The sequence below is a fragment of the Grus americana genome, chromosome 2 (assembly GCF_028858705.1).
Source record: "Grus americana isolate bGruAme1 chromosome 2, bGruAme1.mat, whole genome shotgun sequence".
NCBI lineage: Eukaryota > Metazoa > Chordata > Aves > Gruiformes > Gruidae > Grus > Grus americana.
In genome coordinates this window covers 76,701,899-76,728,383 of record NC_072853.1, presented here as the reverse complement: position 1 = coordinate 76,728,383, position 26,485 = coordinate 76,701,899, and the positions used below count along the sequence as shown (strand labels likewise).

The 26,485-nt window shown below is 39.7% G+C and overlaps 1 protein-coding gene across 1 annotated transcript in view; it reads left to right on the top strand.

The window, feature by feature from the left end:
- Positions 1–23,334, top strand: part of SPATA48 (spermatogenesis associated 48) — a 28,195-nt gene extending 4,861 nt beyond the window's left edge. The window contains 9 exon segments of the mRNA XM_054816900.1: positions 2,239–2,321; positions 3,395–3,468; positions 4,102–4,183; positions 4,185–4,241; positions 4,698–4,765; positions 5,811–5,852; positions 6,414–6,521; positions 19,065–19,172; positions 22,724–23,334. Coding sequence (XP_054672875.1) covers positions 2,239–2,321; positions 3,395–3,468; positions 4,102–4,183; positions 4,185–4,241; positions 4,698–4,765; positions 5,811–5,852; positions 6,414–6,521; positions 19,065–19,172; positions 22,724–22,847 — 746 coding nt within the window. The 3' untranslated portion in view covers positions 22,848–23,334.
- The last annotated feature ends 3,151 nt before the right edge of the window (positions 23,335–26,485 follow it).

The following is a 26,485-nucleotide window of genomic DNA, read 5'->3' as shown; positions in this document are numbered from 1 at the left end:
AAAGCTGGTTAGTATTCAGGCTCAAGAGTGATGCATCCCAACAAGGAGTAAGTCAAGCAAGCACACTGGGAGGCCTGAGTGGATGAATCGGGAGCTCCTGGGCAAAGTCAAACACAAAAAGGAAGCCAACAGAGGCTGGAAGCAAGGGCAGGTAGCCTGGGAGGAATACAGAGAAACTGTCCAAGCAGCCAGGGATCAGATTAGGAAAGCTAAAGCTCTGATAGAATTAAATCTGGCCAGGGACATCAAGGGCAACAAGAAAAGCAGGTATGTCAGTGATAAAAGGAAGACTAGGGAAAATGTGGGCCCCCTCTGGAAGGAAATGGGAGCCCTGGTTACCTGAGATATGGAGAAGGCTGAGGTACTGAATGAATTTTTGCCTCAGTCTTTACCAGCAAGTGCTCTAGCCGCACTGCCTGAGTCACTGAAGGCAAAGGCAGGGACTGGGAGAATGAAGAACCACCCACTGTAGGAGACAAAGAGGTTTTAGACCATCTAAGGAACCTGAAAGTGCACAAGTCCATGGGACCTGATGAGATGCATCCACAGGTCCTGAGGGAACTGGCGGATGAAGATGCTAAGCCACTCTCCATCATATTTGAGAAGTCCTGGCAGTCCAGTGAAGTTCCCACTGAATGGAAAAGGGGAAACATAGCCTCCATTTTTAAAAAGGGAAGAAAGGAATACCTGGGGAACTACAAGCCCAGGTCTACTGACTCTCCTCTGTGCCTGGCAAGATCATGGAGCAGATCCTCCTGGAAACTATGCTCAGGCACATGGAAAATAAGGAGGTGATTGGTGACAGCCAATATGGCTTCACTAAGGGCAAATTGTACCTGACAAATTTGGTGGCCTTCTACAACAGGGTTACAGCATTGGTAGATAAGGGAAGAGCAACTGACATCATCTACCTGGACTTGTGCAAAGCATTTGACACTGTCCTGCATGACATCCTTGTCTCTAAATTGGACAGACATGGATTTGATGGATGGACCATTCGGTGGATACGGAATTGGCTGGGTGGTTGCACCCAAAGAGTTGCAGTCAACATCTAAATGTCCAAGTGGAGACCAGTGACGAGTGGCATTCCTCAGGGGTTGGTATTGGGACCAGCACTGCTTAACATCTTTGTTGGTGACATGGACAGTGGGATCGAGTGCACTCTGAGCAAGTTTTCCGATGACACCAAGCTGTGTAGAGTGGTCGGCATGCTGGAGGGAAAGGATGCCACCCACAAGGACCTTGACAGGCTTGAGAGATGGTCCCGTGCAAACCGCATGAAGTTCAGCAAGGCCAAGTGCAAGGTCCTACACATGGTTCAGGGCAATCCCAAGCACAACTACAGGCCGGGCGGAGAATGGATTGAGAGCAGACCTGAGAAGGACTTGGGGGTGTTGGTTGATGAGAAGCTCAACATGAGCTGGCAATGTGTGTTTGCAGCCCAGAAAGCCAACCGTGTCCTGGGCTGCATCAAAAGAAGCGTGACCAGCAGGTCAAGGGAGGTGATTCTCCCCCAATACCTTGCTCTTGTGAGACCCCACCTGGAGTACTGCATCCAGTTCTGGGGCCCCCAGAGTAAGAAGGACATGGAGCTATTGGAGCAAGTCCAGAGGAGGACCATGAAGATGCGATTCTATTTGGCAGCAGCTCACTTGGTTATCAGCATGCGTGTACTTGTTCACCAATCACTACATATGTGACTCTGCAGTAACTTCAAGATATGGCTTCTCAGTGGGTAAGCCTGATTTACGGGACCTGGTCAGGGAGGGCTCAGATTATTAGAATATGAAGTTGAGAGGATGAAGGAGAGAGAGAAATATCTTTAGGAAATCAGTCACCTACTGCTGATGGAATATCTTGTTTATTGCTTTCAGGGTTGGCAAAGATTATGTAACTGCAGAAATGCAATATGCCATTACTAGTTGGGGTTGCATTAACAAGTTTTTATTATTATGTTTGCTAATTTGGATACTTTCCTTTATACAGTGAGTACTGTACATGACAACATGTGAAGTAGGCCGAACCATAACAATGAATGCTGTGATATTATTTATCACTTACTTTCATCTTCCATGTAATTTAATGTATTTTTGTGGAAGTTTGTAACTCAGAATAGTAACAGGTAACTGAAAATTGGTGCATCGATTTTTATGGGAAGCCATGAGTTGTTTTCATCCAGTTTAAAAAAGTAAGTATTGCTGCATATTGATTAACACAATAGGAAGCCCTTTCTTTCAGATTGGATAACCTCAGTGAAAGTTGCTCCTGCTTTACCTGACCAAAACCATATTTTTGCATATTGTATGGATCCCAGTCTGAAGGCAAGTGTCTGTTGCTCTTCTTATAATGACAGAAAATGTATTTAAATAATTTTGTTTCTAGTCTGCTTTCCATTTAACAGACATTCGGCAGTGATTACAGTAGTGTAGTGAAATCTGACTTTTTCATTTCTTCATCTAATTATATTGAAATAAGAGCTATATTTTGGGTAGCTGTATGTTAGCATGACCAGATTTTAATGGTGGCCATCATTCCAATAATTTTAATTTTTTGTATTGTTACAAAATTGTTACAGTGGGATAATCCCCTCTTTTGACTGTCTGGTTATGCTGTGTCCGATGCACCCCAGGATGTGGTTTACCCTCTTGACTGCCAGAGTACGCTGCTGACTCATACTGTGCCTGCTGTCGGCCAGCACCCCCAGATCCTGTTCTGCAGGGCTGCTCTCCAGCCACTCCTCTCCCAGTTTATATTTGTGCATGACATTACTCCATCCTAAGTGCAGAATCCAACATTTTGACTTCATAAATTTCATCCCATTAATCATTGCCGAATGTTCCAATCTATCTAGATCCCTCTGCAAGGCTTTTTGTCCCTCAAGAGAGTCAACAACACCTCCCGGTTTGGTATCATCAGCAGACTTGCTAATGGTGCATTCAAGTCCTGCATCGAGATCGTTGATAAATATATTGAACAGAACTGGCCCTAGAATTGAACCCTGAGGAACACAGTTTGTAGCAATGAACATCATACAAATACATCAGGCATATGTGAGGGACTGCAAAGTGTGTTTGCTATGACATTTTATAAATAATATAACAAATGGAAATCTACATTCCTGAGGAGTAGAGAGGCAAGGACATTCTGTTAGTTTTTAAACTTGTATTTACTATATTAAATTTTCCTTCCTGAGTAAAACTCCTCAGAAATAGATCCATTCTTGATCTCCAGTGCTGGCTGGTGAAGTATATGAAAATGCATGTTTCACATTCTGATGCAAAAGAAAATAAATTAGGAAAATGCAGATACATACAGTTCATTCTTTAAACAAGCAATCATAGTATCGTATATGTTGATAGCATTGCTTTCTGCCATGTATTTGATTTTATTTTAGGAATCAAGTGATCCTTCTGCAAGGTGGAGAGAAGAAACATCAAGGGACTATTTCTACAAATCAAATACTCAAAAGTGAGACACCAGATTTTGCTTGTGCTTTGCTTCATGTTTTCATCTTCTTTTTATTGCTATGCACCTTTAGGTAGCAGGACACATAAGACTACAAACAATTTTTCTATCACTTGGAACTTCTGGTGTTTTAACAGCATTTAGCATATGATTCGTCTTATGAACTTCAGTTATCTAAAAGCTTGCATCCAGTCTGTGTCTTTCATCTCCACTTCCTCTGTAGGCAGTGAAGAGAAACTGGAGTTTCCAAAAGGGCATTCTGTACATCTGTCTTCAATGCCTGTGACAGGCATGATATGACTGGTGTCTAATTTCTATTTATGTCTCGTCTCACTTAACTGATTATTCAAATTTAGACAAAATAAAACCCATAATCACTGTAAGCTTATTGGAAGATAAACTACCTCTTTCAATTATTAAGTTTTAAAGAAGATAAGCCTGTGAAACTGTACCATAACTACTTGTTCCCAACAAGCAACATACAATTCCAAGCTTTCTATTTCCCTTTAAACTAGAAATATCCACCTTTGTTATTTTCTACATCGTTCTTTGTCACATAATTCCTTAATATCTAACTACCGATGTCATTCACTAATGGTTATATGGGAACTTTATTCTTTTTTACTGTTGATCTAGAGCTTGTGAAGAAGTTCCTTGGGATAATATATTACCTTCCAAAATCCAGCCTCCAGAATCAACAGTGGAAGTGTTGGCTGATCCCTGTTTCCCAGTGTTTCACCAAAAGGAGATACAATCCTGAACCTGAAATAAGCCAAGTCAGTGAACAATTTCTTGCCACCTGGTTTTAGGTTTTGCTAATGAAATATAGCCTAAATTTTGTGTAGGTCATACACATAAACCCACAGCAATGTTTTCAAATAAAAACAGTCCCAAGTGAACATTTAAGGTCATCAGCACACTCCAGTAATTGCCTCAAATGATTTCATACTTTTTCCCTCTCCCTCCCCTGTAAATTGCTACAGAAGAAGATATGCATACACAGTACCAAAAGAGAGGATAAGGATATTCATGAAAAATTGGGATAGGAATGATGCCGTAGCTTAACAAATCTCACATTGTTAGTTTACTTGTGATTATTAATTGTAATTATTATTATTTTTACTGAACTAAAATTCAGTCCTGCAATTTGTTCCGATTGCTACGTGAAAATCTATTAAGCCAAATTAATTAGGTAACGTTGCCTTACAAGAAACATCGAATTATGATTTTAGGTTGTTGGAGGCTTCTGGGGCAGATTTCAGACAAGATCTTTTACCTCTCCACAGAGACCTGTTGATTTGTAAGTTTAATTTTTTGGGAATATTGGGGTCCTCTGAACACTTCCTTTATGAAGTCTGTGCACAGTTAATTATTTCAGAAGACTAAATTCTGAAGCATTCTACAATTAGAGAAGTTAAGATATTCAATCAATAACTATTTGGAACGTATACTCTAAAATGCTTCTCCTGTGAGAAAGTTAAATATAAAAAGCAGAACAGACGAAATCTGTAAAGTGAATGTCCTGACTGCATACATCTCATGTTTGCATCGAGACATGACATTTATGAAAACACCACAGTAATCGTACACATGTACAAACTCAAGGTTTTATCTGCTGTCTGTAGAATCCAAAACAATCTTAGAGTGGAGCATTTCAGATGAGCCCTGTAAAGGGTGACAGGAGCTTCAGAAGGGCTCAGATAAGAGCCAAGTAGAGACAGGGAAGGAAAGGTTGGTCAAAGCAACATAGGAAAGCTAGAATCGCCTCCTTTCCAGGCCATGCACCAGCAGGTTTGCTCAGGCAAACTCAATGGACAGGTGTTCTACTGGGCACAGTCAGGCATACAATGGGAGAGACAGGTACCTCTGCAGGGTGGAAGGCAGCTAGAGAACACTATCATTACGGTTTCTTGAATGTTGCTCTTTCAAAGGAATATAGACATGGCCAGTGAGAGCAGCTTGGAGGGACAGACCAAGAGAGAAATTCAGACCTGATGTTAAATTCTCCCGTGTTCTCAGTAACTGAATGAGAGAAGTGTTACAAGTAGAGAAGCAGTTCATTTCTAAAGAAAACTTGCTTATACTATGCTAGGAAATTGACTGAAGTCCCAGTATCTGAGGATGAAGATTAAAAGACAAGATTCTGCCTGCTGAACTGGGTCATTTAGCATATATGCCAATCTAAGAATTTACCACGGTCTTTTACCAAATTCAAATGAGCATTGCATCATTCCAAGAGCAAAACTTTGACTTGTCACCACCTCTCTTTTGAGACCTCATAAATATTCTATCAGAGTATTCTGTCTGGCGAAAATAAGGTGATTGATCTATTTTGTCTTTAACAGTGTAAGCCGAAGCTCTCGAACCTGTCATATCCCTTTGTATACGTAAGTACAATGTCCCTGGTTTGTTTCTCCTTTCTCCCTTTTTGATTAAGCCTAAGCAATCCATCTCTCATTTTCTGAAGCAAGACTTGTAGATGGCCTATGTTATCTAATCTTAAGGTGTTTTCTGGTGCCAAGGGACAGTGTGCGCTAAGTCTCCTCTGCTTGCAGGTGACTCCAGCCTTTTACCTGTAAACTAGAAATCAGATGATGGTAAACTAGAAATCAGGATTCTTCTCTGTGGAAGAATATCCCAATCTGATCATGGGCATAGCCAAAAGGACAAGAGATGACACATTTCTCTCCTATTTCCATTCTTCCCAAGCCTCCTCTCTGCACATATGTACTAGAGCGGTCATTTGTTATGTGCTGCAAGTTCAGCAGATGATGGTTTTCATCTTGGGACATGCCAAGCACACAGGGCAGTTCATCTCCATGTTTTTTCTCGTGGACTGTTTTAATAAATAACTAGAATTTTGGAGCATGCAGTATATGGTTCAGCTGCCTCCACCAGCTGTCTTATGAATAATGTACATATCTTTGATTTCCTTTCTATCCAAACAGTGGCTGTGTTGGTGCAGTAAATTTTGAAGACATCGACAATGCCGATGTAGACTTAATCCAACTTAACCATGTGCGAACTTCAAAGCCTCGCTACACAAGTACTGCACAGTATGTTTCTCTTATTAGCATAATTTTGATACTGCCTCTTGAATTCTTGTTACTTGGAAAAGGGGAAAAACAATTAAAGATCTGGTCTTGGTCCAAAAGAATTTAAAAAAATGGGGGGAATGCTGCTCCTTATTCTTTTTAATAACTTGAATGAGTTCTGTTAACACAGGAAGCACAGTGGGCTTTCAGATTCAAGGTTGAACTTGGAAGAGTCCTTTTTAATAACTGAGTCAGTAGTAAATGGCCTGCAGTGGTAACTGCCTACAGTGGTCAGAGTAGGTCTGTAGGGACCATTCAGCCTAGATATACAAAATCTGTCAAGGAAACTAATACCAAATGAGCAGAGAGATGTCTGCTGAGATGATGGTATAACAGATTTTATCCATCTACTTGTGTTATGGTGAGCTTAAATGCAACCTGTTTTGAATGAATTTGTCATAGAACATAAGGCCTGATTCTTTATTGTATCACATTAGTGTTATAGTTTCAGGGAAATTATGCTCCTAACACCATGCATCATGTTTTTCAAACAGAAATGTTGATTAGGGTTTTTTTTTTTTGCCATCCAGGAGTTGCTCTGTGGCCCAAGTGACCCTGCCATCTATCTCGTACAGAATGGTCATACTAGACTGACAATAATTGACTATTGGACTCCCCATCCTGGGGAGTAAAAGCTGCCTGTGGTAACACCAGTGCAATATACTGTCTTGGTATAAAGAACTCTTCACAATCAGCAGGCTCTGACCTCGACTAGGATGGAAATCAGAGTTTATTCTCCCTCCTGCTGTGCTAGACTAATTGCACAAACCAGTTTTAAGAACTCAGCAGGCACCTTTCTGTTTTTCTCAGTTGAAAAAGGTTGCATGTGAACACATCTGCTAGATCATACCCCAAAAGACCTGACTCGTGGTTCCTAATGATGCTGAGACTACCTAACATGGGCATTACTGTAAATGCCCAACAGCAGGAAATAGATTTGTGTTGCATTCAAGGCTCAAGTGGGGAGGACATGGAAAAGAAGTTTCTGAGCTTAGCATGCACCAGGACTTTCTGCTGATGCCATTCTAAATAGTCCTTACTTCCAAAAAAACCTATGTTTATTTTCAAACTATGCCATACTTTCATACTTCAAACGCTTCCTATTCTTTAGTATTAACAAACAGGTCTGTTGGGTAGGAATGCATGTGACATTGTTTGATGGGTAGTATGACTTGAATATCGCCATGCTAAAAATGTGTGATTTTTAACTTTAGTCACTAGATGGCCTTTGAGTTTGCAAAAGTTCCATGAATGCCATTAGGAACACCTTATTTTTAGCTAGATCACGAACTTTGAAATTCAAAGGTTTTCACTTAAAGCCTTTCCTAAAGTTGTCTTTAGTAGCTTGAGCTGGTATTAAGCATTTCTGTGCAAAATTTTGAGAAAGTAAAATGGTAAAAGTAACGACTTAATGGTAGGAAGTTAGAATGATAAAAGAGGAGACTGTTCTGTTTACTTAATCAGATTTTCTCTTTGTATAGCCCTTTCATTTCTGTCCTTTCAGTGGTCTTGCACAGTCCACATTTGTGAGGAAGTAACAGAAGGGAAGCAGAGGGAGAGAAGCTGTAAAAATACTGCCCTCTCTTCTGAAGAAAAGGCATAGTGCTGGGCCTTACATATGGCAGAGTATGTGCTAAACATTCCTAGTTGCTGGGAGCTTGTCTTGGAAGTAGCTGGAATTTCTGAGCTCCACCTTAGGTTCATTTCTCTGTCTTACTTCAGTTTCAGGGAGAATGCATATCCTTTTGTGATGCATCACATGCTGTCACACTCGTGGGGAATGGCACATCATTCTTCACACAGCCTTACTCATTAAAGCAGTAGACTCACAGGCAAGGTAAAGTGCTAAGCTTGTAAGATGGTCAAATTTGATCCATATTACTGCAACCAAACATAGCAATACCAAGCTTTTATGTACATAATGCACCATTCTGATTGTTTTATCTCACCTCCTGCATGTCATCTGATTTTGCACAGCCTTCATCTAACTTTTAACCTCTGCTTGAATTAGAACATAAAATAGTATAAAATTATTATTGAGAAATGTGCTTTTCAAATACAGCACACATAGCCTAGAACATAATGCTGAACAGAGATTTCTGAGTTTACAGGGAAGTTAGCAGAGCTATTAACCCTTAGTTCTGCCATGTCATACTGCTGTTGCTGTAGAGCTTTGAAGAATAGAAGCTGATGTGTATACTGTGCTGCAAACAGACAGACATCCTGTCTGGAGCTGTTTGCAGCGTATGGTATCATGGTGGATTTGTAAGTTTAAGCAGCAGGTTCTGTATTACCTTCTCTAGTATTCTCCATGTCATTTTCCTCTTTGTTAGTGAGTGAGGCTATGGCTTTTGTTGATTTCTGGCAACCAGGAGACCATGATCTCTGAGATCTAAAAGATTCTTACATCTCAAAGCTGTGAAAAACTCAATTCCATCTGAAAAATTCTATTAAGTTCTTCATAAAGTATATTTATTCTTTGTCTGTGATTGTCAGGCATCAAGATTGCTATGATTTTAAGCAGAGGAAAGAAGGAAGTCAGAAAGAAGACATAAAAGTGATCCCAATAATATTTTTTTTTCACTTTGTGTGTTTGCCAGTAGTTCTGGAAAGATGTATAAAGGTATTAAGGCTGCTAGACTCCCACCAAAATCCTTGAGAAGTCAGATATATGCTTTTGATTTAGAAGCCTAAATATGCTTTAAGTCTGTAAAATGTAAAAATCCCTTTGCAGATAGTCACTTTCACTCTCCATGGACTAGAACTTTCTGCCTCTAGCACTTGAGCAACAGCATCGGCGCTCAGGCATTACTCTGGAGTGAGACACTACTCTTCCTCAGACCATGCAAGAAAGTGAGTGCCATCCAAATTAGCAAAGCTGAAACTAGCTAAGAGTCATCTGTCATGTAATTTTGCAGAGACAAACAGGAAGAGTGGTGAACCTGGGCATGTTTTGTATGTTACCCTTGCGCCCACCCTCTCTTCCTTTTGGCAGAACAGGAAACCGTCTTCTGTTTTTCTTCTTTTTTCTTAAGGAATTAGAAAAAAGATAAAAGTCATAACTTATGCTGTAGTTGAGCCTAAAAGCTCCTAGTATAAGATCAGTGTTGTGAAAAGCTGCTGTGCTTATACCTAGCACTCTAGATAATACTCTGAAGTCCTTACTGTGCAATTTGGAAGTTTTACAGATGAGAATCCAGGTGCAGTGGGATTAAGTGGTTTTCCAAATCCCATTGGGAATCTGTAGCACAGTTAGGAATGTGCCTGTGCCTTTTTTTTTTTTTTTTTAACCAAACTCTGAGTGTTAAGCTATTGAAGTCATGCTTTGCTGAAAGTTGGTTTTAAAAAATAGTAAGTAGCGCAAAATGGTGGCCATAGTTCTTAAAAGTTAGTCTGAGACACAAGTGAAGACTTAGGAATCTAAATCACTTTTTATCCAGTTTTTCTCTGTTGTTCAGACATGGAATAGCTGTAGGAGCCTTCACTACATGTAAAAAGCCATGTCATAAGTGTTGTGACTCATCTAAAAGTGATAAATTTATGAATCTGAACTTATTAATCAAAACTATGTTTGTGATCTGGTGGCAGTCTGAGATGAGCCCTGGGCATTTCCCAAAGGGAGCTGTGGAAGTGCTTTTCTCAGGTTAGACTCTTCATCTTCACACTTGACCAAAGATCCTGAATGGTAATTCAGTTCCTCTCATTTTCTTCCAGGCTTTCATTAAAGCCTGTCTTGGGGGAAAGGAGACAAGTACATAATCTCTTGAGGTCTGTTCCAGCCCTGGAATGTAGCATCATTCTTAATATCCTTGGTTTGTGTATGCACTCCCAAATTTGCTTTAGGATGGACTTGTTCCTCTTTTTCATCCTTGGTTATGTTGTAATGTATGCCTAAAAGCTGGAATCTTCTATCATTTTCTTGCAAAGGGCAACATACAAATCTTCTAAAAAAAAAAAGGACCCAGTCAAAAAATTAGGAAGTTGTTGTGAAAGAGCACTCTGAAAATCTCTTTGTAATGCCGTCTTATTTCACTAACAGATCTCCAATAATCTTTTATGAAACTTTTCATGATCTCGTTTGACAGCTCAGTGCTCCATGGAATGGACATTGTCAGAGCACTGGAGTTGTAGGCTTGAATCTTGCCTTTTTATGCCACTAAATAGCGAGGTTCCAGATTGAATGCTTTGATGTTTTCATTGTATGATTTTTGTGTAATTTTGTTACGTATACTGGACAACAATTGTCCAGTGGCTTAAATGACTTTTGTTGTATTTTTAAATTTACCATTTTTTTTGTTTATAGTTTATTTTTCTTGTGGGTTCTTTTTTCCTACTTTCTCTACTTGTCTACCTACTTTAAACTCTCTTCTTATATTTGCTTTTTTTCCTTCAAACTCATGAAGTGTAAATTCCACTGGAATCAGTGAGTTAAAGGTATCTGCTTAAAAAGATTTCCTGAACAGGGATAGAATTAAGTATCTTTTCATATATATTGCAGATCTGAGGCCTCTGTGATTAGTTTGAGAAGACTTTGGAGTCTGAATTGATTATGTCTGTTTTCCTTGGTTATTTTTTGTTTCTTACTGAATCGATTATTAATTATTAGCTTATAATATTTATTTATTTGTGGAAGATTAATACTGCATTTGGGTTTATATGTCACATAACTAACCATATATTAGGTAGGGAAGCAACTGAGAGCTAAAGAGTATGTTTTGTGCAGGCAGCCAGGCTTTCAAAAATAGCTCAGCAACCACACATGAAAACCAGAATTCTGAAAGAGCTCACATTCTGGGTGCACGTTGATTGCTAAGCTCCTGTGAAAATCTGGCCACAAACACCACAATGAAACTTTAGGTGCTGAACACTTTTAAAAATCTGATCCCCTGTGTGTAACTGGGGTGCATTAAGAAGAGCGTGGCCAGCAGGTCGAGGGAAGTTATCCTCCCCCTCTACTCTGCCCTGGTGAGGCCACATCTGGAGTTCTGTGTTCAGTTCTGGACTGTGTTCAGTTCAAGAAAGACAGGGAACTACTGGAGAGAGCCCAGTGGAGGGCTACAAAGATGATTAGAGGACTGGAGCATCTCTTGTATGAGAAAAGGCTGAGAGAGCTGGGTCTGTTTAGCCTGCAGAAGAGAAGACTGAGAGGGGATCTCATCAATGCTTATAAATATCTAAAGGGAAGGTGTCAAGAGAATGGGGCCAGACTCTTCTCAGTGGTGCCCAGCGACAGGACAAAGGGCAACAGGCGCAAACTGGAACATATAAAGTTCCACCTGAATATGAGGAAAAATGTCTTTCCTCTGAGGGTGACTCAGCACTGGAACAGGCTGCCCAGAGAGGTTGTGGAGTCTGCTTCTCTAGAGGTACTCAAAACCGGCCTGGACACAATCCTGTGCAACCTGCTCTGGGTGATCCTGCTCTAGCAGGGGGGTTGGACTAGATGATCTCCAGAGGTCCCTTCCAACTCCTGCCATTCTATGATTCTGTGAACTGCTGCTCCAACCAAATTTGTATCAAGGAAAAGGAGGATGGTCCAGATTCTGAGGAAACTGTACTTTCAGCTCCCCTGGGCTACACAGGGGAGGAAACTTTGCAGCACAGCTACAGTGACTTCCAGGAAGGCTTAGACTGCTAAATTCTCTGGGCACTTTTGAGAAGCTCCATGTTATTATTAAGTGAAAATAAGTAATGACCCAATTCATTCTTTTTTGTTATTAACAACTACTTTGAAAAAAATCTCATTCTTATTCAGAAGTGCATTTTGAACCTAATAATTTTGAAAACCATACAGAAACTGATTTTACTGCATCATATGGATTCCCAACATAATCATCTGCTGTTCTCTTTTTCTTAAACATCTTTATAGGCATGTAATTTTGTATAATTCTCCTCCACCCCTACTCACCAGCTTTTTCCTTTGTTGACTTCTTCCCCAATCAGCTGCTGAAACAGGGTTATGCTCTATGTGGTATTTTAGTTCTGCAGGTGTTTTAAGGGTCAATGGAAAAAAAGCCTCCCACGCTGGTGATGGGGATTTCCTCTGTAGCATTCATGGGCTGGGCTTTGGTAAAAGCTCAGTCTGACAGACACAAATAACTCTCTTCCTTGGCATTGTTAGAATTCCCTTACACCCTCACTGAGTTAGTAGTATGTAGTGTAGCAATAGTGTAGCACACTTAGTGCATTCCAGCAACAGTTCATATCAACCAAGCGTTATATCTGCTTTGTGCTTTTCTCTTTTGTGTGTCTTTTGTATTATAGCACAGCAACTTCCTGATTTCTCACTGTGGTACTTACTGCAACCTACCTCTTAAAATTTGACAAAAGGAGTTAGGACAGAGATTATGTTTTCTTGTTCCACATTAAAAGCCTCTGCCTGCAGAATTAAGTAAAAATCTGGCAGTCATTAATATTTTAAAACTCACTATCATAATTCATCAGCTCTGATAACACTCAGTAGAGGGCAGTGCTTACACAATACATATGTATTCTAACAACGTGTTATTTACTTAGCAGCACTTTCGAAGCTTCAACAAATGCATTGCTATACCACTGGTAAAGTAGATTATGGTACTCGTTTTTGACAGATGGAAGACTGAGGGGGCTGAAGTGACTTGTCCAAGGCTGCAGAGGTTGTCTGTGTCAGAAAGAGGACAGGATCTGACCAAAATCCATTTCTGGAAGCAGTTGATTGAAATGGGAACTTAATACATACAGTTTCTAGGAAGACAAAGTCCTAAGTGTTTCAGGTCCTGCAGTTCTTGCACAAAGCTATTCTCTGAAACTACCCTTTATTCTTAGTTTCTCAAGCACATTGGGCAAAATGCCACTATCACATCAGTATATCTGTAGTGACTTCAGTCATATTTCTTCAGTGTAGTCAGCTTCTAACTGACTGTGTGCATGCATCCCTTATCATTTCAAATTACCACAGAAACCTCACAGGCCACAATTAGCTGGGGACAGGACCCTCTGCTGCCTTGCACCTTGCATAGTTATTTTCATGGGCTGCCTAAGCTTTCCCACAATGTAGCTTTTCTTCAGAAACTGACAGCTTGTCCACCATGTATGCGTTTCTAGTGATTTTCCAGTTTGAGTCATTTGGGGGGTTTGCTGAAATATCCTACTTTGACATTTTCCAAATGAGATTTTATTGCTGCCTTGAAATGCTTTCTTGTTTCTGAAAAATATTACCCCCTACTAAAAAGAGGGGAAGATGTGAAAAAGTTGAAAGCAGAATAAAACTGTTTGAAATTGTAGAAATAAAATGTTCCAGTTTAACATGATGCAGAGTATTTCTGAGGAATTACCTTTTTGATGTTTTGATCCTTTTAGAAACTCCAAATCCATTTGTAAATACCCATTCCCTATCCTGCTTTGATGGCTAGGGAGAAGGGTATGAAACACGACCCAGAATGCTCTGTTCAAAAATCCTGTTGGTCCCTTTCTTCGCTCTGTATGGAGCACCTTGTTTTGACTTCAGAAGTTCTCTCAGGTGCATTCTTTCCCAACACAAGAGGCTGTATGCATTGAGTTTCCTGACATAGGATCACATCTGAGGCATTTTTACTGCAGGTTATTCTGCTTGGCAAATAGGATCATGGAGTAAAAGAAGGGCCACAAATGTGTGACATGTCAGTCTTCCTGGAAGGGGATTTGAGGTGGAAGCCAGTTGCGAGTCTTAAGTACTATGAGACCTGAGAGGCCTGTTTTATAATTGCAGTAACCAGAAGAGCTAGTTAATGACTTAATCTGGTGATTTAGTTCTATGAGATTTATACAACAGTGTTTCTAAGAAAGAGTAAGATGTTAGGAACATCTAGTGCAAGGTAAGAATCTACCAGATTGCTTTCACTAGACAGGATTTTTGCACAAAAAAACCTGATACCTCAGTCACTCAAGCTGAAGTGCTAGATCCAAGGTTTTCAAGAATTACAAATTATTTGGGGGAATCTTGATTTTGCTCCCATTAAAACAGCTGACATGGAATTAACACAGCAAACCTGGGCGTCCAGTGCTTTGGAGACACCCTAGAGCATCACTTCCAGCTGCTGCTTCAGAACAGTATGGGTCTCCTGTGGATCCTGTGCTATAGGGGGTTATCTCAGATACCTTAAGGCATCTCAGATAGCTCTAAATGCCAGTATGGGTTGCCAGCCAAATTAAATCCACGCTGTTTTTCCTGAACACTACCAGGAAATAAAAATCTTCAGAGACATCCTGAGATGGACATATGGAACAGTGGCACATCAAAGCAGAGGCACTCAGAATCACTACATTCCACTTGAAAAATCTGAGGACTTGCACAGATTCAACTGTCAACACTGTATGTTTCTTACTGTTGGGACTAAGAGCTGCTAGCATGATAACAAGGAAGTGTACGAACAAGAGAGATGTCATGGTTACAGAAAGAAAGCTTGATGACGACAGCATAACCACAGAGTTCTGTATGTTGCCCAGTGGTAGCCTGGCACTTAGTTGTTTTCTTTAGCAGCAACAATCTGGTTTAGCAGCTCATCAGAGAAAACACAGAAGAGCTAGACAGCTTGATCCAAAAAAAAAAAACCAAAACAAACCACCCAAACACAAACGGGTATTTTTTAACCTCAGTTTCTCCTGCTTTATCACATACATAACCGCAGCAGATTTTTGCATCTTCTTTGCAGGTTCCCAGGAGAGCAGCTGCTTTACTGTAGTGTAAGCTTTCTTACTATCCTGGTACTTTTAGCTTCTCTCTGCCCATTGTTCTTCTCTTTCAGAGCTATGTCCTTCCCATATGTTATGAATATACCAACTTCTGTCAATCCTTTCTAACAGACAGTCTCGAACAAATCTTTATCTTGGGTCATATCTCAGGTTTGATTTTTGGGTCACGTTTAGCCATTTATGATGCTTTTCTCTTTTCTTCTAGTTTTGCAAGTTTTAAAGGTCAGAAGATTTTATCAATCAGTGCATAATGTATTCTAATATCTCTGCAGTTGTATAGTTATTATGTGAGTTAACTCCAAATAAGCTTATAAAATGTTGCAAGTTAATATGGGGCTTCTTGTGATCTTCTCTGTGACACTCATACAATTTCAAGGAAGTCACTAGAATTTCTTTATTACATGTGAGAGATGTATCTTGGTATGTAGCACATCTCCAGGGTAATAAAACCCTGTTGACAGTCTGACTGATTCCTTCAAAGTGATATCACATTTTCAAGTTTAGCTGAATGCATGTGCTTATATTCACACTCACCAAATGTCCATTGTGTCCCTCAGCGTGATCCCTGTGTATGCAGATGAAATTTTCTACAGAGTTACCTAATCTGCACGTAACCTAACAATTTTCTACTTGGACATGAAAAAACAAATTTGTCTGCAAGACATTTTGACCAATTCTAAAAATATGTTCTACTGCTGTAGTAGATTTTCAGGCCTACTTGTTACCCCTGCATGGCTGCTGTCAAGACAGCAGATTTGTTACTTGCTTAGCCAACTACTTAGCGATTCCCTGTAGGTAACAGCTTCCCAAGTGCTACAAAACTGCTATACTGATTCTACAAAGCCAAATTGTCTGGACAGTCATGCACTGGAGCATGGCCCAGGGAGTGTAGCAGTCTATGAATGTGTGGGTTAGTGCAAGGCTACTCCAAAATAAGACAAAGAACTAGATGGTCTTTCTGCTAACCATGGGTACAAAGATTACAACATATACCGCCATGCTCCTGTGGCAAGTATAGTTCAACCACAGTCCTTTGTTATAACTGTGGTAGGTAGATACAGCATTTTCTCCTTACCTCTGCTATTCTGGTGAGCAATTTCAGAGCTAAGTTTCCCAGACACAAATCAAAGAATTTTCTGATAAACCACATCTCACAGGTGTATCAAATTTTGCATCCTGTACTGAACTTAGTTGTTAAGAAGTAGCTGATCAGCTGTACTGAAACTAATAGCTCGATGCACTTTATATCTAAAGGAACTGTTTATTTTTACCCAGAGTACAGGGGAACCAAAAAACACCTCAGAGATTAGAATCACAGAATCATAGAATGGTTTAGGTTGGAAGGGACATTAAACATCATCTAGTTCAAACCCCCCTGCCATGGGCAGGGACACCCTCCACTAGACCAGGTTGCCCAAAGCCTCATCCAACCTGGCCTTGAACACTTCCAGGGAGGGGGCATCCACAGCTTATCTCGGCAACCTGTTCCAGCATCTCACCACCCTCACAGTGAAGAAATTTTTCCTTATATCTAATCTAAATCTATCATCTTTTAGTTTAAAGCCATTACCCCTTGTCCTATCACTACTTGCCCTTGTAAACAGTCCCTCTCCAGATTTCCTGTAGGCCCCTTCAGGTACTGGAAGGCTGCAATAAGGTGTCCCCGGAGCCTTCTCTTCTCCAGGCTGAACAACTCCAACTCTCTCAGCCTGTCTTCATAGGAGAGGTGCTCCAGTCCTCTGATTGTCTTTGTGGCCCTCCTCTGGACTCGCTCCAACAGCTCCATGTCCTTCTTATGTTGAGAGCCCCAGAGCTGAACACAGTACTCCAGGTGGGGTCTCAGGAGAGCAGAGTAGAGGAGGAGAATCACCTCCCTTGACCTGCTGGTCACGCTTCTTTTGATGCAGCCCAGGACACGGTTGGCTTTCTGGACTGTAAGCGCACATTGCTGGCTTATGCTGAGCTTGTCATCAACCAACACCCCCAAGTCCTTCTCCTCAGGTCTGCTCTCAATCCATTCTCCGCCCAGCCTGTAGTTGTGCTTGGGATTGCCCTGAGCCATGTGTAGGACCTTGCACTTGGCCTTGCTGAACTTCGTGCGGTTCACACAGGCCCACCCTCTCCAGCCTGTCAAGGTCCCTCTGGATGGCATCCCTTCCCTCCAGCGTGTCAATCACACCACACAGCTTGGTGTCATCAGCAAACTTGCTCAGAGTGCACTTGATCCCACTGTCCATGTCACCAAGAAAGATGTTAAACAGTGCCAGTCCCAATACCAGCCCCTGAGGAACACCACTTGTCACTGGTCTCCACTTGGACATTGAGCCATTGACTGCGACTCTTTGGGTGTGACCACCCAGCCAATTCCTTATCCACCAAGTGGGTCCATCTGTCAAATCCACGCCTCTCCAGTTTAGAGACAAGGATGTCATGTGGGACAGTGTCAAATGCTTCGCACAAGTCCAGGTAAATGACACGAGTTGCTTTTGCCTTATCCACCAATGCTGTAACCCTGTCATAGAATGCCACCAGATTTGTCAGGCACAATTTGCCCTTAGTGAAGCCATATTGGCTGTCACCAATCACCTCCTTATTTTCCATGTGCCTGAGCATAGTTTCCAGGAGGATTATTTTAAAAGAGGCAATGTTATCATTCATGAGATCTGAAGACCCATAAAGGACTAATGGAGGCAAGGTTTACAGTCCCAAGGATTTAGTTGATTCAGCAGATGAAACAGCTTGTCATTAGCTCTTTACCTCCATGTATATGGGCAGTCTGGATATATGTATAATTCAGCAGTGTCCTATTTTGAGCTGTCAGTACAGAACAGTAGTGATGATACTCTTTGAATAACTTTGTGCTGCAAAAAATAGGGAGTTTACATTGTTTTATTTTTAATCTTCATGGATTATCTCTCTGAATTCATGTTAGTACCTTCTTTTTCCTTTTCTTCAATTTTGTCTCTCTCTGCTTCATCTTGCAGCAATTGCTATCAAAATTTTCTTGTTTGCTACCTCAGAGAAGTAGAATTGTTTCCTCTGTCTCTTTAAGGAACTTTCTTTTTGAATTTCACATTAAAACTTAGCATCATAATTAATAAAAGGCTTTAGTTTTCCAAGATGTGGCACATACTGTCTCAGTCCACTGGTGTATTCAAGCAAGAATGTATTCAAGTCAATGTCTCTAAGCGGTGTTAATAATATTACATATACATGTAAATACATTCTTAATAAATTCTAGGGGAAATTTAGAGAACTTTAGAATCATTTGGGAAATCATTTGTGTTTTAAGCCATGAGAAACCACACCTGTTGACATAGCCTGCTACCTAAATTCCATGTTTGAAGCTGGAACCTAATTATGAGCTAAATCTCTATTACATTTTTAAAGAATATTTCCTTGCTTTTTGTGCTCTGTGTGAACCCCATGGTCCCATTTTTCCTCTGAGATTAAATGTTGCTTGTAATCATGAATATCATACAGATATTCAATCTAAACAACAGGGGGAAAAATAAAAAAAATAAAAGTCACTAAAGAACTCACTTTTGCTATGTCTAACCAAAGATTTTGAGTCACATCATCAGCTAGATTGTCATAAAGTTGTTTCGCTGATCTTAAGCTATGCCAGTTCATACATTCTAAGGACTACTCATTATATTATGAAGAGTTTTTACCCCATTCATTTTTGATAAACACTAGCTATCTTAGAACTGATCTGTTAGTTGTATTTCAAGCCTATAGTCATTTAATTTACCCTTTCTCTACCCCCCACCCCCCTTTAACTTTTTCCTTCAGCACTCCAAATATCCCTGGATACACTGGCAAGGTTCATTGGTCAGCAAACCACCCGGCAAATTCTAATCTTCCATCAACAACCCCATCAATAATTGCACGACTGCATGGGTAGGTATGAGGTATATTTCTCAGCTCGTTCAGAAAGATTACAGGGAAAATCCTAATTGCATTTATTTAGTTAAAGAACAATTAAATGTTGAGAATGACATTCTATTGGCTTAAAAATACAGAACTGCTGGGGTTGGATCCCACTGCATTATTGTCATGCTAACCTGAATTCTTCTGGAACATTGTAAGGTATGTATTGGGAAGGTGCCTTAACACTGAGGTAAATCATGATTTCTAAATGTGGGTTACTTCTACACTGAATTTTTTTTTCTTTAGCTACCGTCACTAAGTCATGGCTTAAGTGACTATTTTTTTTTTGATTGATTGATCTGTGTGTGTTTTGAAAGAGGCTCATGAACGTCAAAGTTAAAAATTCCCAAAAGCAAACTGTGTGTTCCAAATTTTTGTTGGCAGATTTATGAAATAGGTATTTGCTATACAAAAATAGTTGTTAAAAATGGGTGGGTTTACTTAGAAGGCAGTGAGAGGCAAAATCATGCCATGCCCCCACACCAATGAAGCCCAGGACCCTGTGACTATGAAATCATCATAGCCCCACATGACTATTGTGGCTACCTCGTGAAGTGAATTAATAATCTTTATTCTCTCTTGCTCTTCCATACAAGGCTTATTAAAACTATAGGCCAGTATAAATATTTAGGTGTCTAACTCTTGCTGGTTACACTTCAGAACAGGTGAAAAACCCTTTTCCTTTTCTTAGTGCAAAGAGCTTCTTACATTGGCAAAGGACCAACCTAGCCTTTCACCCAGTAGCTTCAGAATAGCTTAATAACTATTTGTTACCCCTCTCTTCTTTATGATTATGTGCTTTAGATTCTGATTTCTTGTTATCCATAATGATCTAGGACATGGTGACACTATACCAAGTTTCCACATTTTCCTGAGAAATTTATCTTCCATTAAACTGTTTAATTGTCCTTAGGATTCTGTTCACAACACATCACACTTCTTTTTCAGCACTGCCAATGAAAAGTATCCAGAAAAGGCTTGAGGAGCTTTAGGGAGCTGCCTGGCTTTTAAAGAATTCACCTTGTCAAGTGTTTCATCGTTGTGCAAAAGGCACTGGCTTACATTTCTGCTGCCCTCCATCCATTCACCTCTGCTCTTTTTCTTTTGTGGTTGTACTTAGAAAATAGGCAGTCACCTGTAGTAACAGTTTGCTGTTGACAGGGAATGAAAAGACACAAGAGAGTCCTGAGTGTCTATCGGCTAATAAAGCTGAACTTGGAGCAGCCTGATGCAAGACTAACTTGCTTGTAAATGTCACAGACAAATACAAAGGCAAATGCACCTTAGCAAAGATCATTGACAGACTTCAGACAGAGACCAGATTTCAAGAGCAAAAAGGTGCCACTGTGATCTAAGAAAGGAAAACACATCTGATACTTCCTTTTACTTTCCACAGGTGTTACTGTGGGTGTAGTTCATAGTGGATGAATTTTCTTAGCTTTAGTGGATAGCAAGAATGATTGCAGAATTAACATTCTGTGCTAATGGTGGCTTTCCAGAACCAGGATGGAATCCCCTGACATTTTTGAAGAAGGGTGTGTAGGAAACAGATAGCAAGCATAATCATACCCCAACATTGCAGACAAGGTTTTACCACCCTTTTTCTGAGCCGAGTGGTACACTCCCCTGGGGGTAGAACCGCTAGTTGCAAAATTGTAGGAGTCTTGTTTTACTTTCTCTGGGGCTACTTGTGGAATAAGTGTTCACTGACTCCTTAAGATGGCAGATCGTAGCCCTCTATGAAACTGCTATGTAAAACGATTAGGGATGCTGACAATCTCCCCCCAGCATTAGTTAGTGATGCCCATAAAAGAGAGATGTTTAACATTTGATTCCTTCCCTTTGTAAAATAAATGATAAAAGTGCTGCTGCTGATTTTAGTGGTCACAGGTCAAGCTAGACTGTAGTGGAGAGGTGAAGAGAAGAGAGGTTGTTCCTGGAATTTGGGGTCAAATTACCCCAGTTCACCTCCACGTGCTTTTCATGTAGGACATGACCTCATTCTTACTGTTTTTAAAATGGTGACCCCTTTTATTCTCTCTGTGATCACTCTCAAGCCATGACTGTAATAATTCCTCAGAAAGTAGCAAGTGATTGCATGTGGTGGATGTTTTTATAGCTGTTTTATTTGACATGTCTACAATATACGGTCAGTCTCCTAAAGACAATTATGGGTATCAGAGGGAGTCGCTTGTCTACTGCTAACATGGTCTAATAAATGTTCCTGTCAAAAGTATCAGCAATATCAGATAGACCAGGCCGCATGCAACCACTTCTGCACTGTATTTCTGTCACATGGAGCTTCCACAGTATGTGGGGCAAAATCCTTTATGCCTGTTTTAAGCATTCTGAACTCAACAGGATTGTATAGGATATAGAACAGAAGAAATATGGTTTCTTCATCAAATATGAATAGTATTTTTGTATGTCAAGCTTTACTGATGTATTTTTATTGTATTTTTATTTCTAGGTAATCCCAAGCTGAAGTCAGAAAATTAGATGTCAAAGTCCTTTAGTGTAATTAAACTTTGGCAGCATTGTTTAGCTTTTCAATAGGAAGAAATGTTTTATGTGTTGTTTTGTGTTTTCTTTTGTGTTTAAATGAACTGTCCGTTGCTACTTAGAAAACACAAATCCATCTGCACCATGAGTTGTATGGAAATGTGTTTGCCTTACCATAGTTAATATAAGATAGTGCTGGATTTAGTTTGATTTTAGAGAGACGGATTGTACCTTTTCTCAAGTTGCTTTGGAGATTTCAAAAGGGATCTGTACGTCAGAAGAAAAAATTTTTGGTTTGGAGAGTGAGTGAACATAAGACTCTGTGGTCAATTCTGTGTCAGCTTTGCTTTTGCTTAGGCGTTTTGCAGCAGAGGGGCTACACCAACTTAGGTTGTAGGTATAAGATTATTCATAGTGCCTCTTCCTGTAAAAGATTAGAATACCAGAAGTCTAGCATAAATTGTTCCCTCCCAGACAGTCCCTGGCATATTCTCTAATCCCCATCCCCATATTCTGTACCAGGAGGACTGGGCATCTAAAGCAAGCATGTCATGGTGCCAGCAAAGTGTTTTTTCTAGGCTTGAAAGCCAAACCTCCAGCATGACCAGAGTTAGCCCTGCAGGCACCACAGGGCCTTATGTGCTTGAATGCATTCAGCACGTTCATGGCAGCTCTCCACAGTGTGCAGGTTAGTTGTGAAGCAGCTGTGTGTGTCCAAAAAAGGCTGAAGAGAGGCAAGAGGCAGAACATACCTTTCTTAGAGCTGCTGTAGGGATCTGTCTTTCAGCATGTTACATACATTCAGAAAGTAAGATTTAAAACTCTTAGGAAGATTTGCCACCATTGTTCTTAAGGGGGCTGATTTTAATACTATGGAATATTGCAAATTATTAATATTCCCTGAGGCCAATGGGTATAACGGTTTATGAAGAATGCAGTGAGAGGGAAGAAGAAGGAATGTTTAGCAATATGCAGTCACGTTTTGAAAGTCTTTTTTCTCTGTCTTTTTGTGACAGCAGATACATAGCAAAACATGGAAGGTCATCTCAGTATAATCACCAGGGACCTTTTTCCCAAATGATGACTCCAGTTAGTCCCCAGAATTCTTTCAACAAGACAGAACGAGAAACCATTACAGTTTAGAAAGTGTCAATCCTTTTTACCTGCATAACTGAGAGCCCCAGTGTCTGACAGTGAGGAGGAAGGAAACGTGTGAAGATGTGTGGATACTTTAAATACGGAACAAAAATAAAATAACATAGAAGTGGGTGTTTGTGGTAGTCCTTATTACAATATTCTCATATTTATGACTTGCTAGCGTTGACAGTTAAAACCATATTAAAAACAAGAGGAGTCGTAAGTCAAAGGCTTGAAACTTGCTCTCTGTACTGGATTGCCTTGTTAAATAAGGTAGAAAATGATGCTGTAGCTGTTCCGTCCATTGGCATAAACATTTTGTGTATATATATAAACACATACACATGCAGACACACATACGTAAATGTATTATTAACTAAGAAATCATTACAGAGCAGCAGCCCTTCTTACGAGCTGTCCTAAGCGTGCCTTGTAAAGATGGTTAAATGTCACAGAGTGAGATTTTAATCTTTGTCTGTGCTGGCCCTGTGTGTAGTAGTGAATAAAAGGAGCCAGGTTATGTTCTCTGGTTTGGAGGCTGATTAAGACTGTGTGGCTTGCACCCATGCTTAAATTCTCTTATGCTTAAACTGAAAACAGTTAAATAGGGAAGATGGAGGGACAGTAATTAAGCCTTTATCTTGGCACTGTTTTATTTTCTGGTGTTGGTGGAGGCATCACAAGGAAGTTGCATCCCTGAGAAGGAGAAGACCAAATGAGAATTTATAGTTCAGGGAATTCTACTGTGCTCCAGGGGCCAAAATAGTCCAAATAGTTTATTCTAAGTTGGACATCGTGTCAGCTTGCTCAGAAGTTTCTGTCCTGAGGTCTCTGGTGAGTTGTGTTACCCAAATCATCTATATTGTTGCTCTGTTACCTCTCCTGCTTGCTTTTCTCCAGTAGGCTTTTGAAGTACATATATGTGTAACATGTTTGTTAGAAATAGATTTCCCATATCCAGTTAAGGGCTTTCTGTAGAGGATTATAAAATGCACCAATGGCAAAAGGCCTTTTCAGGAGCACTGGAAATACTGAAAGGTATGGAACATAAACCACAGAGCCAGGAGACAGCAAACCCACAGAAAGAACTAACATCCCTCAACAACGGGGTTAGATCTGCAGCAACAATAATTGGAATTGAGCATCCAAATCCCTGGTGCTGCTGTGCACATCTGAGTCATACAGGATATACAAGCCCCTAGGGAATGTGAGATGACAGCTAAGCAAGACAAGCACTGACACTAAGATATACCACTTCTCCTAATAAGACTGTAGAAGATTGCTTATCCTAAAATGGAGTAGAAATATTCCAGTTCTTGAAACGTCTGACCTAACACAGAAACTATAACTCTTTTAGCTCTCTATATTTTTAGAGTGCACAAAACACTGATACATGATTTTTTAAAAGAGATACTCTCACCTAATCAGTTTCTCTGTATGTATTAATTTAGAACTTACATGTACACATGCAAAATTAAAGCTTACGTACAGGTACGGAAGGATGCAAACTGCCTTTGCCTTTTGTGCTTGTCCATTTTGGAGCTGCACATGTATACAAGTCAGTGAATATTTTAAATTAAAACATAGTCTCTTTTGCAAATTTGGCTTATTATGTCCCATTGGATTATTATGTACCATATAAAAATATTTGCAAATTTGTTACTGGTTACAAAGGCTATGTTTTTATATGTTTGAGAAGGATTCAATTAAATCTTTCTGAGCCCCAACCCTGCTGTGCTGAGAGAGTGATCTGACTTTGGGTAAGAATGTAGGAACTGTCTTTGTGCAATGCAATGCAGCGTCACAGGCTATATCTTGAACAGAAACTTAAATTCCATTCAAACTAGCAGATGAAAACTGATTACATTTTAAACCAGCAGTGGCTGAGAACATTGACTGCAAAGACAGATGCCATCGCTTGAGTAAGTTCAGATTGGATGCTTTATGTATAAAAACATTTTACACATGGCATAATTAAAGCACAATAATCTAAGGGTATGGGAGCTATTATTGAAATGGCGGGAGGTTCTCAGCTGGATAACTCAGCATAGTTTTCTCTGACTTTACAGATCAGTTAAGAACCAGAATCTCTACATCTAATGAGTGAGAGCTGTGTGTTAGAAATCCTCTAGATAAATCAAAACTGTAAAAAATATTGTAAGGATGAGTTAGACTTCTCCATAGCCCTAGATCAAGCTGAGGAAATTTGTAAAAAATAAACAGTGGGGAGGAAAGGTATTTGTAAAAGTCAGTTTCTAGTTACTTTCAGTTTCTCTGAAAACTTGAACAAAGAGCAACATGCTCTTGGGCTTAAAGAGCAAATGGAAGGGAAATGCTTGTATCCAAACTATAAAGTCCCTCATTTCACTTAAATTAAACTAATTAAAACAACAAAAAGTATGTTTTAAAACTGGTTTTCCCATTAAGAAGTTCTTATGATTTTAACACATCTATATTTTGATACTAAAATTATAAGATAGTATTCCTTGAAACCTCAAGGATGGAAAACTTTCATGTATTGAAAAAGAAGAAGTAAAAATTAAAAAATTTGCATGTGACACATTCAATACAAGGCCTATTCCTGTTTCTACTGGCTGCAGTAGCATTGCTCTTGGTAGTAAAGACAGAAAGGGACTCTTGCCATCATGTCAATCCTATAAATAGCAGCACTTGATTTAATCTGAACCCTTCTAGATTCATATGATTCATGGTATGGTGAAGTGGTTATAGCTATTTTAAATTTTCTGACTTTTCCATGCTATCCTAAAGGGAAACAAAAAAAACCCTAAAATATCCTTTCACTTGATACTGTGGCATATGACACAAAGGATGTGAAAGAGGGTTGCTGTTAAAGAATCTCAGTTTTACCTCCAGTTGGAAACCAGTGAACAAATTCTTTAGTTCATGGGCCAACTTTTGCTTTCCATCTGTTAAACGCCTTGCTGAATCATAGGTGTTGTTAATCTATACACAGTGTTCATAAAGCAGTCAAATTTCAAGTCACTAAAAATCATTTTTGGATCTGTTCCTTTGAGTTATGGCATCAACATCTAGATGAACAGGAACAGAGTTGGCTTCCGGTGTGTAGTAAAACCACTAAAAAACAATGCTGCCGTGAGAGAAATGGTTTCCTGAGTAGAATTTAGTTGGTTTTCCTTCTATAGTCTTCTAAAGGCTTCTGAAAATCTAGTCTTCTAAAGCAGCATTTACACCACGCAAAAGTCACTACATTTGCAGCTTGTTTCGTAGAATTTCTCTTGATAACCAGCAGGCTTTGGAAGTTAAGTGATTTGAAGTCATTTTGTGTAAAGTAGTTAGCATAGTTAATATGATCACTTCAATGTACGCAGTAAATAAACATGTCTTAAACTATTCTATTTCTTTCTAAATATCTCCAAAGAATATCTATATATTTTTGTATGCATAGCTACTAAACCCCTTCAAATACATTTTTGCATTACATTGAATGGATTGATCATAAAGAAACATTTTGACATGGAAAAATAGGCTACAATAGAACAATTATCATAACTCTAGCTAAAGTTCATATTTTTTAAGACTAGATTCTTTTCCCTCTTGCTCCTTTCAGAAATATGCGTTTTAAAAAATTGGTTTCCTTTGGTTTGTTTGTTATTTTATTCCTA